Genomic DNA, 18,845 nt, shown 5'->3' with positions numbered 1-18,845 from the left:
AAGTGAGGAGGACCTATAAAAGTTGAATACAAGAATTCAAACAGAACAGCAGACTGATGATACTCATGTCCAAACACAAAAGGCTGTCACACTGTTAGACATGTAGCAGCATCTATTACTCATACTTGTGACCCTGGAATGATAAAGATAGAGTAAATTATATGTAATGGATTTCCTTGATGAAGCAAAGAATGTGATTCTCTTTAAATTTCCCATTAAAGATGACTGAAATACTTGTTTCCATGCTTGAAGGAATACGCCCTCAGCTAACTAGAAATCTCAACCTTCTCATAACTCATAAATGCTTATACTCTGAAGGGTCGTCTAACTATGTGTTTAATGTAATTGGAATTTTAACTATTGAAGGGTAAATAAGTTGAGTTGAGAAGAACAAAATTTTGTGGGCTTGCCATTTAGTTTTATGTAATGTTTGATGTTAGCTATATATTATCTATTATTTTTTCTTAATACTAGAACAACAGGTATTTAAACATTTTAAGTGCTTTTAAATATATTTTTGGATGGTTTATTTATAATATTGGCATAGTAAATAAAGTACTGTTTGTTATTCCTATTTGATTTGATTTTTTTGTACAGCTAGAATTATTATAGTAAACATTTTTATTCAAGTCCATCTCTTGAGTCTAAGTGAAGGTTTTTGGAAAAGTACATAAGTTTATTTGGTTTATGAGAAGGAAGTTGTAGAGGAAGGAGTGCCTAAACTTAAGACATATAATTGTGTTTTAAACTTCTTTATACCTGAATAACTTAGCTAAGTTGCTTAATTTTCTGAAACTTTTGATTTCTGAAATGGGTCTTTGGGAGATTGGGTTTTATAGCATGACATGAAATTTTTACTATAAATGTAGATTTATAGTTCCCTTTATTGTGAAAATAAATTGCTTTTCTTTGCATGTTGTTTATCACAATAACTCCTTCTCCTTTTTTTCTAATAAAAGTTATTTAAGAGTAATTTTGTACTTTAAGTAATATATGTCCTATAAAATATCCTCCTTGCTTTCTTAGTTATGGATTCCTCAACTTTTTAGGTTTAAATCAATAAGAGTAACTATATATAAAGAGAATGTGACAGATTGGTTTGGAGAAAGTATTATTTTTTTAACTTACAAAAAAAGAGCACAAAGAATAAGAGGAATATAACCCTTTCTATAAAATGTATACATCTTTGTTATTTGTTGTTAAATTTTGGTCTTGTTATTCCAACTGATGCAAAATTCTTTTTAAAAAACACTGAAATAATACAGATCTTTCTTCATTGTCAGCAGGATGAGATTGTCTGAAACGAAGAATAGGTATGATAGTTTTCTTAGATTTTGTACATCATAGGTGGCAAAGACACTATCAAAACATTTGTTAATAAGCTTTAAAATGTACTAGGAGGTACTTTGAAAAACCAATTGCACTGAAAGTGACAGGTAAATTTTTGAGAAAATTTATATTTTAGAAAATAAACTTCTTAGAATGGTTTTTATTTGCTGTAGATTATGTTAGCATGCTATAAACATTAGAAATTTTATTTACAATCTACCTTAACTTAGAGAAAGAGAGTGATGAGGTATATCAGTTGTATAGAATTAAGCTTAGTGTAGCCTAGTAGAATTCATTAGATTTGAAAGTTTTTTTAAATAACCACAATATATTAGATTGAATTCATAATCTTGAATTATATGTATCTTATATTACTTTTAAAACCATCTAATGGGCAAGTGATTATTATTGAAGTTCAAAATTGAAAATGTTAATGTTTGTTAGTTTTGAACACATAGGGTTATACATATAAATTTATTCCTATGCTGTTAACATTTCTACTATCAAAATGTTCTGAATGATATTTGTTTTGTTTATTTTATTGTTTTGGTATTTTGTTTTTCCTAAAGCATTTATTTCAGGTTTAGATTGTCTTTTTCATAAACATTAATTTAATAATCTTGTCAGCTAAGGATAGAATTAACAGTGTTACAGTTGAAATATACAGTAGTTTGCTGTTTTTCTCTGAAAAAGGTGTTTTTTAATATTATTTAAATATACTGTAAATCTGTTTACCCTGCAGGTGTGATGAATGCAGACTGTGCTACCATTTTGGTTGTTTGGATCCTCCTTTGAAAAAGTCTCCTAAACAAACAGGCTATGGATGGATATGTCAGGAGTGTGATTCTTCATCTTCTAAGGTAAGGGGAGAAACTTATAAGAAAAAGTGTTGTTTCTCTTTATTTTGATAGCTTTTCTGTATCTCACCAACAGCTTCCTAACTTTAAAGAGAATTGGAATATGAAGGACCAACAGTTCACTCTATGCACTTTAAGAATATATTGCCTTGATGATTTTATTGCCCTTAAATTAAGGAGTACAGAGCTCTACTGAATTATATAAATTTTCTCTATGAAATACTTTAGCTGTTTTGTGTATTGTCTATATTACTGTAGCATGTTAAATAGTTCTCTAGTAGCCAAAAAAGTCACCCTCTGCTAATTTACCACCCCTAGGGAATAACCAGTAAAATCCAATTTTATAGATGACTCATCTTAAGATATAGTAGGTATATTGTGAAGGTTCTATAAGGTTTGCTCTTTGAGAAAACTAGTTTTTATATCCTAAAAATTTTTTCTTGTAATTATTTTAGATAAGTAGAAAGGATGAAATATCTAATAAGGTTGTTTCGTAGTTTATCTCCAATAATAAACTATTGAAATCTTTTGAATATCAATATTATAACCTTAAATTGTGATGATCGACATTTTAAGATTATTATATGCTTTTTTTAAGTGTGTGAGTAAATAGCTGGACCCCTGATGCTTTGACTTATTTGACAGAAATATTAAATATATTTGAACTAAGACAATATGGTCACCTGTGGGTTAATCAAATTATTCTTCTTTAAATAGACAACAGAAGTTAAGTGTCTATTGTAATATGGACCTCAAGCCATCTCTCCTAAATGCCACTGAAGTGCATTTGTTTTTCCTAGAGTGAATTAAAATTGATACTGAATTCCTGTCTGATCATGGAATCAAAAATATTCTTTTTATCAGTTAAAATGATTTACTCCAGCTTACCACAGAAGCCATCTGTAAAAGTTTATTTATTAAAAACTGCAGAAAAGCATTTGGCTATAGGAAAAAAAAGGCTATTTAAAGGGTTTTTTAAATAACCAAATTTATTAAAAATTTTACAAATTTGTATAATGATTATTAATATAGAATCTTATGCATTTTATTTAATAATCAAGCATTTTTGCTCAAGGTTTTAAACTATACAATATCAAGAATTATTTTACAGTTATTTTATTAAGACCCAGATTTAAGAGGGAGCGTATTTAATATCAAAAAGTTTTATTACATAATTAAAAAATGTTTTCCAGAAATTGTATTTAAATGAGAAAAAAATAATGGTGTACTATAGATTTTAAATAGTTGTCTTATGGGACTCTTTATGGTATAATATAATTTTTCTAAGTGTGTTTTTTGTTTGGGGTTTTCTTCTACCCTCAAAAAGCAATTAGGAAAGCAATTTTTGAAAAAAGATTTATTGCATTTTATAAATAAGCCTTTTTGTATACATTCTTTTGAAAAGGTTTTATACTACTGTAAATATGTAGCACTGAATTAACTGCAGAGTGCCTTTGTTAAGTTATATAGTAATTTTGTTAATGAACATTGAAAATGCAAGAGGACATTTCACATATGTTGGGAATACACAAAATGAATATTTTGTAAGTGCAGTAGGTGCATGCCAGTAGCCATTGAGATGTTCTTGTATTTTGCTTTTCCCTGTCTACCAGAGAATAAGATCTTTGGACTCTGAATGGAAATCCATTAGGAAGGCACATTGTTAGAAAAGTTGCATTGTGTTAGCTGTACTGTGTTTGACCTGTGATTGAATGAATCCCAGATATAAACAGCCAAGACTTTTAAAATATCCAAATATGGTATCTAACTGATGAATGTCACAGCAGTTTATTGTAAGGATTACAGCAGTGAAATGGATTTGTATTTTTATCATATCAAGGTGAATATTACATACTTCTACTTTTTTCCAATGAAAAATTAAGCTTAATATAATAGTTAAGCTGAAAGTTAAGGAAAATTAATTCATTCCCTTGAATACTTATGTTACATCAACTCTGTTTTGCTCACTTTGAAAGCATTATTCCTGACAAGTAAATTTCTGTTTACATTTTCTCTTGTAAGGTGTTTGCTAGTATTGGGTCCCAAGAAGAAAACATTGATAGATAATGTCTTGCTTTATAATTCAGTAAATTGCTGCAGAAGCTTTTAAATTCAGAAAGCAGTATATTGTTAACATCTGAGTCAAGAAAATTAGTATCATTTGGGGGCCTAAAAGAAATCCACAATAAAAGTTAATATATTTTGCTTGTCCTTCATCCTGCTCTATTTGCTTTGGTAGAATGGTATTTTTTAGGTAATACTAAGTATATTTGCCATGTTCATTTATTTTAATAGTATGAAAAGCTAAGGTAGAAGTAGTTATTGCCAGGAGAAAGGAATCAGTTGCCAATAAATTTAGGTGGGGAAAAGTGAATATAAAATTGTTATAGCCATAAAATATATATCCAACTTTCTTTCTTTATGGTAGTCAGGATTATTAAGTCCAAGAAGTCTTAACATTTATTATAAAAATTTGACTCCCAAGTAATAAATTATTTATTTTGCTTAGAATTTTAGATTATATATGGTATGGGTGTGTAGTTGAAAATGTACTTGAAAATGCATTGCACTTTAAGTATTATTTAACTGTTGACATTGTCTCCAAATTTTGCATACCAGGGGAAACTCTAAAATATCGCCATGTATACTCTGAGCAGCATAATGTATATATGACTTTGTCTTTCAAGTAATGGGTATTTTTGCTGTAACCTTTATGAGAGCAAAAATCTTCTGTCGCTAATCCTGCCTATTGCTTTTAATTATAGAAAGTATAGAAATTCCACAAAAGTCTAACAAGATTCATCATATCTCAATCCATATTAAGCTTTAGCTCATGAAAGGTAAAATATACTATATTAAATTAATAATATATAATTAATGATAATAAATTAATGATATTTATTTAATAACAATTTACCTAGCAGTAGAATGATGTTTTAATTGAGATATAATTGACTTATTATGTTAGTTTCAGATATACAACATAATGATTCAATATTTTTATATAGAATGACTTTTATTCTACCCAGATCCACAAAGTATGGCATGATAAGACTTTCTCTGCCTTATCAATCCTTCATAAACCTAGGTAGTCACTTTAGATTTCATGAAAAATGACCAGCTACATGGATTCAGATATATACATTACATGTAACACACACGGAGACACAAATCTACACACATTCAAACACATGCACAAAATATACTTTCTCCCATAGGCTATGCTTCAAAGATACTTGACTAAGGCAGCAGCTATCCAAGACAGTATGCTATGTTTTTATTCAGTGGGGCTAGTTCATTGCTACTGATCACCATGCATTAGGTTTTTCTCTCTTGCTCTTTGCTGTGTTGTGAAAATACTGTTACAAATGAATGCTATATGCCTGGAAAAGCAATGTTATTTTATTCTTTCTCCTCCACCTCACCCATCTTTTATTTTTTCTTTCATCTTTACTTTCATCCATTCTCCCAAGCCAAATACCTGGAATCATCTTCAAGTCTTCTTCATCCTGTCCCAAATAGAAAATCACTTGCTGAGTCCTGTAAAAGTGTTCTTCCTTAAATATTTCTCTGGTTTACTCTTTGCTCCTTTTCTCCACTGTTACTGCCTTGATTCAGTGCCTCACCTTTTCCTCATTCTATCAGTTCCTCCTATTTTAGAGGCTATCTAAATAAGTCTGCCAGACTCATCTCCTCTCTTATCCGTTCTCTTCACTAGGTTCCTTCAAAATGAAGTGTTTGTACCTCAGGAGATAGACAAGATGACTAATTAAATTAATTCTATGTAGCATCCCATTTTAATTTCTATGTCTGAGTGTGTTTTCTAATGTACGTAACAGGTTACTGCTGTAGAATAGGTATATAACTTCACACATATGTACTTATTAAGGTATGTATTTAAAATATTTTAGTATTGGGGTACATCAACAACAGTGTTTGGAGATCATAGTCCCACACTGCTACTAGAGTAATCTTCCTGAAAGTCTTTTTGACACACCACTGCTTTACATCTGTCAGTGTTTTCTCATCCTCCTACATATCCAGAATATAACTGAGAAAATCAGGAAATTAACATTGATATGCTGTTACCGTCTAATCCTCAGACCTCATTCAAGGTTTGCCATTTGTCCCAGTAACGTCCTTAATAGCAAAATGATCCAATACAGAATCATTCGTTGCATTTAGTTTTTATGTTTCTTCAGTCTTTAATCTGGAAAGTCCCTTAGTCTTTCCTTGACTGTCATTTCATTGCCACTTTTGAAGATTACAGGGCAGTTATTTTGTAGACTGTCTTTTACTTTGCATTTTTATGATCTTTTCTTGTGGTTAGATTTATTTTGTGCATCTCTGATAAAAATACCACAGATGTGACGCAGTATGCATTCTATCAGGTGACACATGATTTCAATATGAACCATAAATGGTGATGTTAACTTTAATCACTTGACTGAGGAGTTCTCTGCAAGTCTTCTCCATTCTCTTCCCCTTTCTAATTAATAAGTAATTTGTAGGGAAGAACCTTGAGACTGTGTAAATAGCCTATTCCTTATCAGACTTTCATTTTCTGTTTTCAGTGGGTTATATTGGTTATTATCATTATTTATTTTGATGTTTGAATTGTCTCAAATTTGGCTAATGAGAGCCACTTCAGGCTGGCTTCTGTGTTCTTTTCACATGATCCCAGAAATCTTTGAGTGCTTCCTTACTAAAGGTGTTCTAGGCTCAACTTGTTCTTTCCCTTCCCCTACTCCTGGAACCAGTGATTTCTCCAAGGAGCTCTGCTTCCCTTTTAGTGGAAAATGGTATTTAGAAACTAAGATCATGGTACTAGATGTGCTCATTGTTACTGGGATGTTGCTTCTCCTAGGTCTTCTCAGTAGACATAGCCAAGGACTAGATGTATGTATGTACATTCATAGACATACACTTTTACTTTTCTTTGTCTTCATAGATATTGGAAACCATTCTGGTTTTTTCCCTTTTCATGTTTATAACTCCCTCACTGAAAACTGGCTCCCATTATCCTTGATATATATTATAAGATTAATCCCCTGATGCAAAACTAATCTCCTATCACCCTCCATTCCCCTGCTGCATGGACACCTTCTTTGCTTGCCATAACCTGATGGCTTTTAGATTGAATTGTTCAGGAAGGAGGGGAGAGAGAGGGATCGAAGACAGACATTTTTATTTTTTACAAGCTTCTAAAATTATTTTAATGAGTGGTCAGGAATAAGAACCATTGTTTTATGTATTTTACAAATTCTTCAGTTATTAAAAAGTTTTTAAGCTAAAAATTAATGGTTTTGCAGTTTTAAAACAAATATACACAAGGCATATAACCCAAGGCAAACCTCAACAAACTGATACTTTAAAATTATGTTGTATACTTACATATGATATAGACTTAATATTGTATTTGTTTTAAAATTTTAGTTTATTTTGGAGTAGAGTTGATTAACAATGTTGTGTTAGTTTCAGGTGTAAGGCAAAGTGATTCAGTTATTCATATACATGTATTCTTTTAAAAATTCTTTGCCCATTTAGGTTATTACAGAGTATTGAGCAGAGTTCCCTGTGCTATACAGTAGGTCCTTGTTGGTTGCCTATTTTAAATATAGCAGTGTGTACATGTCAATCCCAAAGTCCCTAACTATCCCTTCCCCCAGCCCTTCTCCCCGTGGTAACCATAAGTCCGTTCTCTTAAGTCTGAGTCTGTTTCTATTTTGTAAATAAGTTTGTTTGTATCATATTTTTTTAGATTTTGCATATAAGCGATATCATATGATATTTGTCTTTCTCTGTCTGACTTACTTCACTTAGTATGATAATCTCCAGGTCCATCCATGTTGCTGCAAATGGCATTATTTCATTCTTTTTAATGGCTTAGTAATATTCCATTGTATATATGCACCACATCTTCTTTATCCATTCCTCCATCGATGGACATTTAGGTTGCTTCCATTTCTTGGCTATCGTAAATAGTGCAGCAATGAACATTGGGGTGTGTATATCTTTTTGAATTATAGTTTTGTCTGGATATATGCCCAGGAGTGGGATTTCTGGATCATATGGTAATTCTATTTTTAGTTTTCTGAGGAACCTCCATACTGTTCTCCATAGAGGTTGTACCAATTTACATTCCCACCAATAGTGTAGGAGGGTTCCCTTTTCTCCACACCTACTCCAGCATTTGTTATTTGTAGACTTTTTTTTAATAAATTTATTTATTTTTGGCTGCATTGGGTCTTCGTTTCTGTATGTGGGCTTTCTCTAGTTGTGGCAGGTGGGGGCTACTCTTCGTTGCGGTGAGCAGGCTTCTCATTGCAGTGGCTTCTCTTGTTGCGGAGCATGGGCTGTAGGCATGAGGGCTTCAGTAGTTGTGGCATGTGGGCTCAGTAGTTGTGGCTCATGGGCTCTAGAGTGCAGCCTCAGTAGTTGTGGCACACAGGCTTAGTTGCTCTGCGGCATGTGAGATCTTCCCAGACCAAGGCTTGAACCCATGTCCCCTGCGTTGGCAGGCAATTCTTAACCACTTCGCCACCAGGGAAGTCCCTGTTATTTGTAGACTTTTTAATGATGGCCATTCTGACTGGTGTGCGGTGGTACCTCATTGTAGTTTTGATGTGCATTTCTCTAATAATTAGCGATGTTGAGCATCTTTTCATGTGCCTAGTGGCCACGTGTATGTTTTCTTGGAGAAATGTCTATTTACGTATTCTGCCTGTTATTTCAATTGGGTTGTTGTTTTTTTGATATTCAGCTGCATGAACTGTCTGTAAATTTTGGAGATTAATCCCTTGTCAGTCTCATTGTTTGCAAATATTTTCTCCCATTCTGTGGGTTGTCTTTTTGTTTTGTTTATGGTTTCCTTTGATGTGCAAAAGATTTGAGTTTGATTAGGTTCTATTTGTTTATTTTCATTTTTATTTCCCTTACTCTAGGAGAGACAGATCAAAAAAGATATTGCTGTGATTTATGTCAAAGAGTGTCTGCCTATATTATCCTCTAAGAGTTTTGTAGCATCTGGTCTTACATTGAGGTCTTTAATGCATTTGGAGTTTATTTTTGTGTATGGTAATAAAGAATATTTTAATTTCATTTTTTTACATGTAGCTCTCCAGTTTTCCCAGCACCACTTATTGAAAAGGCTGTTTTTTCTCTATTGTATAGTCTTGCCTCCTTTGTCTTAGATTAACTGACCGTAGCTGCATGGGTTTACTTCTGGGCTTTCTATCCTGTTCCATTGATCTATATTTCTGTTTTTGTGCCAGTACCATACTGTTTTAATGACTGTAGCTTTGTAGTATAGTCTGCAGTCAGGTAGTGGGATTCCACTAGCTCCATTTTTCTTTCTGAAGATTGCCTTGTCTCTTTGGGGTCTTTTGTGTTTCCATACAAGTTGTAAAATTTTTTTTGTTCTAGTTCTGTGAAAAATGCCGTTGGTAATTTGATAGGGATTGCACTGAATCTGTAGATTGCCTTGGGTAGTATAGCCATTTTGGCAGTATTGATTCTTCCAATCCAAGAACACAGTATATCTTTCCATCTGTTGGTGTCATCTTTGATTTCTTTCATCAGTGTCTTACAGTTTTCGTAGTACAGATATTTGCTTCCTTTGGTAGGTTTATTCCTAGGTATTTTATTCTTTTTGATGTGACTGTAAATGGAATGTTTCTTTAATTTCTCTTTCTGATCTTTTGTTGTTAGTGTATAGAAATGCAACAGATTTCTGTGTGTTAATTTTGTATCCTGCAACTGTACCACATTCATTGATGAGCTCTAGTAGTTTTCTGGTCGCATCTTTAGGATTTTCTATGTATAGTGTCATGTCATCTGCAAACAGTGACAGTTTTACTTCTTCTTTTCCAATTTGGATTCCCTTTATTTCTTTTTCTTCTCTGATTACCATAGCTAGGACTTCCAAAACTATGTTGAATAAAAGTGGCAAGAGTGGAAATCCTTGTCTTGTTCCTGATCTTAGAGAAAATGCTTTCAGCTTTTCACCATTGAGTATGATGTTAGCTGTAGTTTGTCATATATGACCTTTATTATGTTGAGGTATGTTTCCTCTATGCCCACTTTCTGGAGAGTTTTTATCCTAAATCGGTGTTGAATTTTGTCAGAAGATTTTTCTGCATTTATTGAGATGGTCATGTGGTTTTTATTCTTAAATTTGTTGATGTGGTATATCACACTGATTGATTTGCAGACATTGAAAAATCCTTGCATCCCTGGGATAAATCCCACTTGATTATGGTGTATCATCCTTTTAATGTATTGTTGGATTTGGTTTGCTAGTATTTTGTTGAGGATTTTTGCATCTATGTTCATCAGTGATATTGGCCTGTAATTTTCTTTTTTTGTGTGTGTGGTATCTTTTTCTGGTTTTGGTATCAGGGTGATGGTGGCCTCATAGAATTAGTTTGGGAGTGTTCCTTCCTCTGAGATTTTTTAGAATAGTTTGAGAAACATAGGCATTAACTCTTCTCTAAATGTTTGATAGAATTTGCCTGTGAAGCCATCTGGTTCTGGACTTTTGTTTGTTGGGAGTTTTTTAATCCCGGTTTCAATTTCAGTACTTGTGATTGGTCTGTTCATATTTTCTATTTCTTCCTGGTTCAGTCTTGGGAGATTGTACCTTTCTAAGAACTTGTCCATTTTATTAGCATATAGTTGCTTGTAGTAATCTTTTATGATCCTTTCTCTTTCTCTAGTGTCCGTTGTAACTTCTTTTTTGTTTCTAATTTTATTGATCTGAGCCCTCTCCCTCTTTTTCTGTATTAATATAGGGCACAGTTCACTATTCTCTTTTTTCTAGGGTGTACTTGATATAGATCTCAACATCTTCTGTGTACTGAAACACCCCAAATGAAGATAACTTCTTTTGGCATGGTTAAATGAACAGGTATTACTATAAATATTTCTTTTAAAAGGACATCATCCAAGTGATATATATTCACAGGTGCCACTGAGAATTTAAATACACATCATATATTTTACAGTGACTGTGCCAGTTATGATTCTAGCTTTTCATCCCTGTTCACATTCTGTTTTGTGAAAAACCAAAAGGTGTACATGACAGGTCATTGTCTGAATACTACAAGATGAGCTATCTTAGCTTGGAGACCTCCATTTGGTCCACTCTTACTTGATCTTTCTAGTATAGTACTCTTGTTGAGTGGTAATAAGTTGACTTCATATGCATAAAAATCTCATCTAAATTCTTATGGAAGATTTTCTGGCACTACAAATGCATGACACACCAGCTCAGGCAAGTGTGGTACTTTTTGATAATCAGTTGTATTAGAAATCCCTGAGTAGGGAAGTATGATTTTTTTAAATTTTTGTTTTATTTTTCCAATTTTTTTTTGCATTGAGCAGCTAGAATTCTGTAACTGAAATGCTTGCGTCAAATGACATATATAAATATTTACTATCAAGTAAAACAGTCATTGAGAATTTTGCCTCTTTAAAAACTGAACAGAACAATCTCTCCAAGGAGTATCTTGCCACAATACATTAAACAAGCACACTTAATTGAACCTGGTGATACTGGAAATTAAATGTCTGAGTTTTATGTATTATGAAGATTTATGAAAAAATAAAATGAATTATCCTTTAAAGTTCTTTTAAATTTGAATCATATAACTGACCCATAAAAAAGGACTTTTTAATATTTTAACTATTCATTTGACCTCTGGGATTTTATCTGGCATTAGGTTAGATTTTAAGTTTCTAAATTTAGCACAGTTGACAGATAAGTCATTTCCAGGTAAAATTTATACCACTTAACTGTCTTAATTCAGTATTCTTCTAGGACTTGTGTGACATTAGAGGTTATAACAATATGTTTTATCAAGCTTTACTGAGTTTTTTGATTTGCCTTTTTACTGATACAGTTATGTAAAGTCTGGAGAAAAGTTGTTTATACAGTGTCCTAAATTAGAATCCCATAGGAAAATCTTTGGTAGTTTGTAGACTTACTAAAAGTCTGAGAATTAAAACTATGGTGTGGTTATCCTTGATGATGGCTATAGTTAAATATTTAAACTTTAGATTTCATCTTTGCTAGTGTGTGGTATAAAGCCCAAACACTTCCAGGTGATCTTGTACCTTATCCTAGGCCAAGTCTGGCTGTTGCTGGTTACTCTAGCATTTTTCCTGGCAGGCAAAATTGTTTGTATAAATGTCTTTTAAGTCTTAATTCCTAATAGAGTGCTGTACTTTGAGACTAGTAACAGTGTTTCATGAATTCAGTAAAAAGTTATAGCCATTAACAATTCTACTAACTATAGATGCTACTGTGCTTTAAAAAAAAAAAAATAGTGTTATTTGTTTAAATTGAATGTTTATGTACTGAACTGAACTTTTTATTTGTCATTATTGCCTGCTCAAAAAAGTTGTTTACTTGATTGTCCTAGACATGTTTCTGAACCCTGTCTATAGGTAATATTTTCACCAAGTCGCAATTTTCAACAAAACAGATTGTTTATGGTTATTCTTTATAACAGAATTGGAATCTACACTGATCTGTTAGTTCTTTAACCTAGGGTAATTTTCATGGGGACTGTACAATACACATTAAGCACACTGGTATACTGCAATAAGTCATGGTCAGGTATTCCTTAAGAATCTTTCCAAAAACAGGATTTCTTTCCTCCAGATAAAATTTGTTAGTGTTTATGACGTCCATTTTTATATATCTCAGCATATTTATAGAGAAAGAAAATGATTAGAACCTCTAAAATTATACAGATGTTTTCTGTATTAATATTTTGAAAAATTGGAAAGACTACATCATCTTTTAAGTTACACTTTCTACAAACTGGGAAAACCAAGCCATTTTCTAATTCACATGGCATGTGGGCTTGACGTGTTTACATAGCGTGCTGTAAATCATGCTGTGGAATACCATATGATGAGAAACTGAATCATAATTGAGATAAATAATCAAAGTACCGTAGGGTGCCATATATAGGACTAACTTTTAGAGCTCACTAACTTCATACTATCCTTTGGTTTAAAAATTTTATCTTTTTATTTTTATTTTGGAGAAAAAGTTACCTACTAAAAATCTGATGGCTAAGCTGAAGGATATTTCATTACAGCTTTTAAAAAGTTAATAAGAATATTTTTACCTTATTAGCCCAACATTTGACATACTAATTTTGGGTTATATAATATACCAAGATGGAATGTAGAATATATTATTTATGTAAGCATGTTATTTTAGTATTCATATGTAATGTGAGTGTGAGAGACATTGTTCGTTGCAGAGATGGTCTTAGTTGAATTAAGTGAGCCCATTCCCAGAGTTGTGAAAGTAACACCTGAATGATAGGAATGACTTAAATCCTAGCTTCAGAAAACAGAGTGAGAATTCATATATTCTAGATGTAGTTACAGTTAGATAGTTACTTCTAATTTTAACATTTAGTTTTACTATTTCATCATTTTGTAGAATTACTTCTCTTAAAAAATTGTCTTTCTGACCTATGTATTGTGGTTTAAGAAGTACCCTTTTGCTAAAACTTAGACTTCTTTAAATCTAAGCTAAGAAAATTAAAAGTATGAACTCAGTTAATGAAATTGAGTTTGGAAATCAAATATATTTAAGCATTCTAGTCTTGATTTTCTGATAGAATCTTATCAAGGTTAATAAGAAACTACAGATTAGGAGTTAGTGTGTTATGCTATGTTACATTTTAAGACACTCAGTTTTTGACATCTCTCAAATTAGGATGTGTATCTATAAGTAGTTTATTTCTTTGTGATAATATTTCTTTTTTCCATAAAAATTTGCCATTAAATTTATGGAGTTATAATCTGAGGCATTGTTGAGTAAGAATATTGAGTAATTTAAAACGCACAGAAAGTCAAAGTATGCAGTGTGTTGTAGAGGAAAGAGCTTTATGAGCTTTGAAAAAGAAGCAAACTGTGTTCAGATATTAACCATTTGCAATGTTTGTGACTTTCAGCAAGTTGCTTCACTTCAGTGAGTTTCAGGTTACTCATTTGTGAAAGGTTTAATGGCAATATTTAGAATAATAGAGGCACTCAGTAAATGACACATCTTCTTATTCTTAAAAATAAGCAATCATTGGGCTTCCCTGGTGGTGCAGTGGTTAAGAATCTGCCTGCCAATGCAGGGGACACGGGTTCGAGCCCTGGCCCGGGAAGATCCCACATGCGGCGGCAGAGCAACTAAGCCCGCGAGCCACAACTACTGAAGCCCGCGCGCCTAGAGCCCGTGCTCCGCAACAAGAGAAGCCATGACAATGAGAAGCCCGCACAGTGCAACGAAGAGTAGCCCCCCATTCACCGCAACTAGGGAAAGCCCACGCGCAACAACGAAGACACAACACAGACAAAAAAAATACAAAAACAAATAAATAAATTAATTTTTAAAATAAATAAGCAATAATTTTAGCCACAGAGAGAAGAGTTCAAAATCAGTGATAATGTTCTGATTTTTCAAATGTAAAAAATGTTTTTTAAAAGGAATCTGAAGAACAGTTTTCTGTGTTTTATTTTTTATCTTCACATATACCAAGTAAAAATCTTTCTTGTCTCTCTCAGAGTTTCACATTAAATAGAGTAAGGTCATGTCTAACTTTTTCATTCACGAAAAGGTCCATTTGTTTTCATTTCTTGCTAGAGTTTAAGAGGCATTGAAAGCTATTTTTATAATTAATCTATTTTTAAACTAAGGCACTTATAGCTCTCCAAACTTTTAAAATTATATACTATTCTGTAAGGTATTTCTTCTAAATTTATTGTATAACATTAGCAAATAGTTGGTATTTTTTATATTGATGACTGACTATTTCGTATTAAATACAGAATTATGGTGCTCTGTGAATCGCACTCATCATATACTAATGTGTTTATTTTGTAAGTAGAAGGAATGATATTTAGAAAGTAAAGGTTTACTATTATATTTAAACCACTGGCTCTACCAAGTATTGAATAATAGGAAAAGACATAACTGATACAGGCAAAAGTTCCCTTTTAGGGAAACTTGTTTTTAACTGAAGACATATTTTAATAGGTGAAGAAATATCAAAGAAATTTCCCATAGACAGGAGGGGTATTATTTCTGTGTCAAGGTCATGAAAACTATAAACTTGAAACTGAAATGAAAATAAAAAGTTAATAAAATTTAAAAGTAATGAACCACAAAAGACAGCTTTGAGATAACTTATGAATTCACTTTGTCAACGTGTATACAGTTTTTGATAACAGAAGATTCATCAAGCCTAACGAATAGCTTTTAGAGAACAGGCATATATATCAGCAACACATCCTTTTATTGTATAAACATTTGAATACTTTTAAGGATGGAAATGTGGGAAGTTACGGGCTAGCACTTTTACATTCCTGTGGAATCTGGAAATTAAGGTAATTAGCTCTTAGGGCATACTGTGTAAATACATTTAGAATGTCATAAAATGATTATGTGCCTTCAGTATGTCTTACAAGCATTTGTGCCAAGAGAAATCCTCATTCTTAAGTAAATAAGGAAATTTGTACTCGTTCTCAGGTGCTACTAATGTCTTTCTTTTAAAAATGTAGAATCTCAATATGTGCTTTATATGTAAGAGTTAAAGGGCAGTGATTTATACATGTAAATTCTTTAGAACCCTATCTTTACATCCCATACCTCTCTCTCTGTGCCACCTGCTCCCTTGATTCCCAGTGGAAGAAACCATTAATAATATACTTCCTTAATCATAGCGTATAAATTTCTCTATTTGTTTATCTTTATGTTACCTTAAAAGTGGAATATCCCTTTCTGGAAATATCAAATATGCTGTTCTTAACATATTTTCTGCTGGTAAAATGCTAAGTAAGGCAGATTATAAGACTGTGGTTCACACTATCCTCCCACTGCCCCATAGCCCCAGCTTAGTCCAGTCCTGTTCTATGTTAAATTGTTAGCTTCAGTTCTTATTTTGACAGGACCGTATGAACTACCTTTAACTAACTTTAATAGGTTAGGTGAACACCACTTTATTTCTTCTTGTGCTTTATTTATCAAAAAAATTTTTTTGATCTTCTGATTTACATCATAGTTTGAGATTTTCATCACTTGTCAATCTACGTAGCCCAAATGTCGGTGATTTCTCCTCAAAGTATAGTCTACAAACCACCTGCACTAGGATCGTCCAGAGTAGTTCTGTTACGTAGGCAGTTTGGAAGGCCCATGAAGATCTGCTAAATCAGTATCTCTGGAATGGTTCCCAGGAATCAGCATTATTGTAAGCACCACAGGTGATAATTATGCTTATTAACATTAAAGAACCACTTCTTTGACCCTAATCTCTTGTTAAATTCCTTACACGTAGTTTTGTCTCTAACTGAAGTATTCACTTATTGTAACTACAGAATATCATTCACTCTCAGACTTTACTCTTCTCTAATAGGACTTTCAACCCCACAGGCAGGTTCAAGGTAGGTTGATGACATCTGATTCAGGTTCAGTACCATAGCATTTCTGGATTGCTGATATCCTATATTCCCTTTCTTCTTTCCAAGTTCTGGAATTGTCCAGCAACAGCTCAAGGATCTTCTCTGAGCTATAGATTCAGTTTGTCCCCATCAATCTTCCTCAGTTACTCAGCTTCATCTTTTTTCTACTTCTGTGTGGCTGTTGATACTGTTGGTAACGACTTCCTTTTTATAAACTCCTTCCTTGCCGTCGTTGAACCTGTTCTCTTCCTGGTTTTCTCCCTTCTTAGCCTTTTTTTTTTTTTGGTCTTTTTGATAAGCTTCTTTGGCCTGTTTTCAGTCTCTTCTCACTCTGCAGGTGACAGCATCCGTACCCGCTCGCTACCCTACCAGTTTTGCTACAGGAAAACCTGGGACTTAAGATTTAATGATCCATCTACTTTCTCTGAGTTCATGTTCATCAAGGGAGAGACTTTCTGCCTTTTAAAATATTATCCTTTAGTCTAATAATTAAGACATAATGAAGTGATAAATTTACTAATAAGTTTTAGTTGGCCATTTCCACTATCTAATAGTCTCCTTTTATTATAAAGCTTAAATAGTATTTGCTTAACTAGGAGAATACATTACAACTTGATCTCCAAGGGACATATTAGTGTGGAGATATGATTAAATTGATATAACTGAGGTGTCAGACTCTATTTGAGTTTTGTTTAAAGCTAGAGAGTAATAATTCAGAATAGCAAATTTTTAGTGTAATAAAACTAATATCCTTTATATAAAATATTGCTTTAAAAAAATGCTTCATACTCTTTTTTTCTCCTTTTTTCTTTTCTCTGACTCTACTTTTCTGGAGAAATTTGAAGTCAGAAAAAAATTACATACATTACGTGTGTGTTTTTTAATTTCTTAGAAATGGAATACATGGTTATTGTAGAATATTTGGAAAATTTTAAATACATAAAGAAAAATATTTAAAATTACCTGCAATTATAGCACCTAAATGTATTTATATTTCTGCTCATATTTTAGTGGTATATTCTATCTCAACCTACTCTCTAAAAATTGCAATTATATTATACATTCTGTTACATACTTTTTTTCATATAACTGCATTATATGACAATTTTCCATAGTGTTAAATACTCTTTTTTAATGAGATTTTTAAGTACTATACAATATTCTTTTGCTCAGATATACTCTCAGTGTAATTTCTGGGTCAAAAAAATGAACATTTAAAAAATAAGAAAGTACCCTACTGATCTCAGGTGGCCTTGGCCTGCAGCAGCGGCTTGAAGCAGGATTTTGGTTCCCAGACAGAGATTGAAGTCAAGCCACGGCAGTGAGAGCGCTGAATCCTAGCCACTAGACCAGTGGCCAGGGACCAGGCCCTGGCGCATCAGCTGTGTAGAAATGAATTTCCACATAGAGTTGGAAAGTAGTGAAGCAAGTAAAGTGTTTATTAGGAGGAAAAAAGGTACGTGTGGATAGACACATGGGTGGGCTCAGAGGGAGTGAGTCGCGCCCTCATGGTAGTTTGAATCACTTCTTTGGGGCATTTCTTCTGGGTTTCCTTTGGCCAATCATCTTGACTTGCCTGGTTCTGAGTCCGTATTTGGTATATGTCAGGAACCTCCCATGTGTGCATGCGCATCTCTTAGCCAAGATGGATTCCGGTGAAGAGGCCTATGGGTAGCCTGACATCACTTACTGTGAGGTGACGCCCCCCCTCCCTTTAGACCTTTGAGGAGCCTTTCTGCGCATGTATAGTTGGGAAGGTCTCCTTGACTTCGAGAATGAGGAATATGTGGTCTTTTATCTGTCATCTGGGCAGGGCTCAGCTCTTCTCTCGCTCCTGCTGTTTTGGAGTATCTGTCCACAGGGGAGAAACTCAGCTGTTCAGACTGGGGCCCATCTGTCTCCTGCCTCACTACTAGTAATAATATTAGTAATTAACATTTATTGAGTACCTCTATGTGCCTAGCATTATCTAAGCACTTAAAATGTATAATCTCGTTTAATCCTCACCATAGTCTTTATGGTAGTTACTGTTTTTCATCTCCTCTCTGTGGATTAAAAAAATGAGGTTCAAAGAAGTTCAACATTACACAGCTAGTAAGTGGTACAACAGTGATTCAAACCCATATCTGCCTGATTCAAGAGCCTGTATTTTAGAAACTTTTCATATATTGAAATAGGTATTCT

The 18,845-nt window shown here is 33.1% G+C and overlaps 1 protein-coding gene across 1 annotated transcript in view; it reads left to right on the top strand.

The window, feature by feature from the left end:
* Positions 1–18,845, top strand: part of PHF14 (PHD finger protein 14) — a 202,882-nt gene that overhangs the window by 135,852 nt on the left and 48,185 nt on the right. The window contains exon 17 of the mRNA XM_061197749.1: positions 2,072–2,189. Within this exon, the coding sequence (XP_061053732.1) occupies positions 2,072–2,189 (118 nt within the window). The remainder of the gene's footprint in view (positions 1–2,071; positions 2,190–18,845) is intronic.

Source organism: Eubalaena glacialis, chromosome 8 (assembly GCF_028564815.1).
Source record: "Eubalaena glacialis isolate mEubGla1 chromosome 8, mEubGla1.1.hap2.+ XY, whole genome shotgun sequence".
In the NCBI taxonomy this organism is placed as follows: domain Eukaryota; kingdom Metazoa; phylum Chordata; class Mammalia; order Artiodactyla; family Balaenidae; genus Eubalaena; species Eubalaena glacialis.
This window is presented reverse-complemented; position numbering and strand designations above follow the sequence as displayed.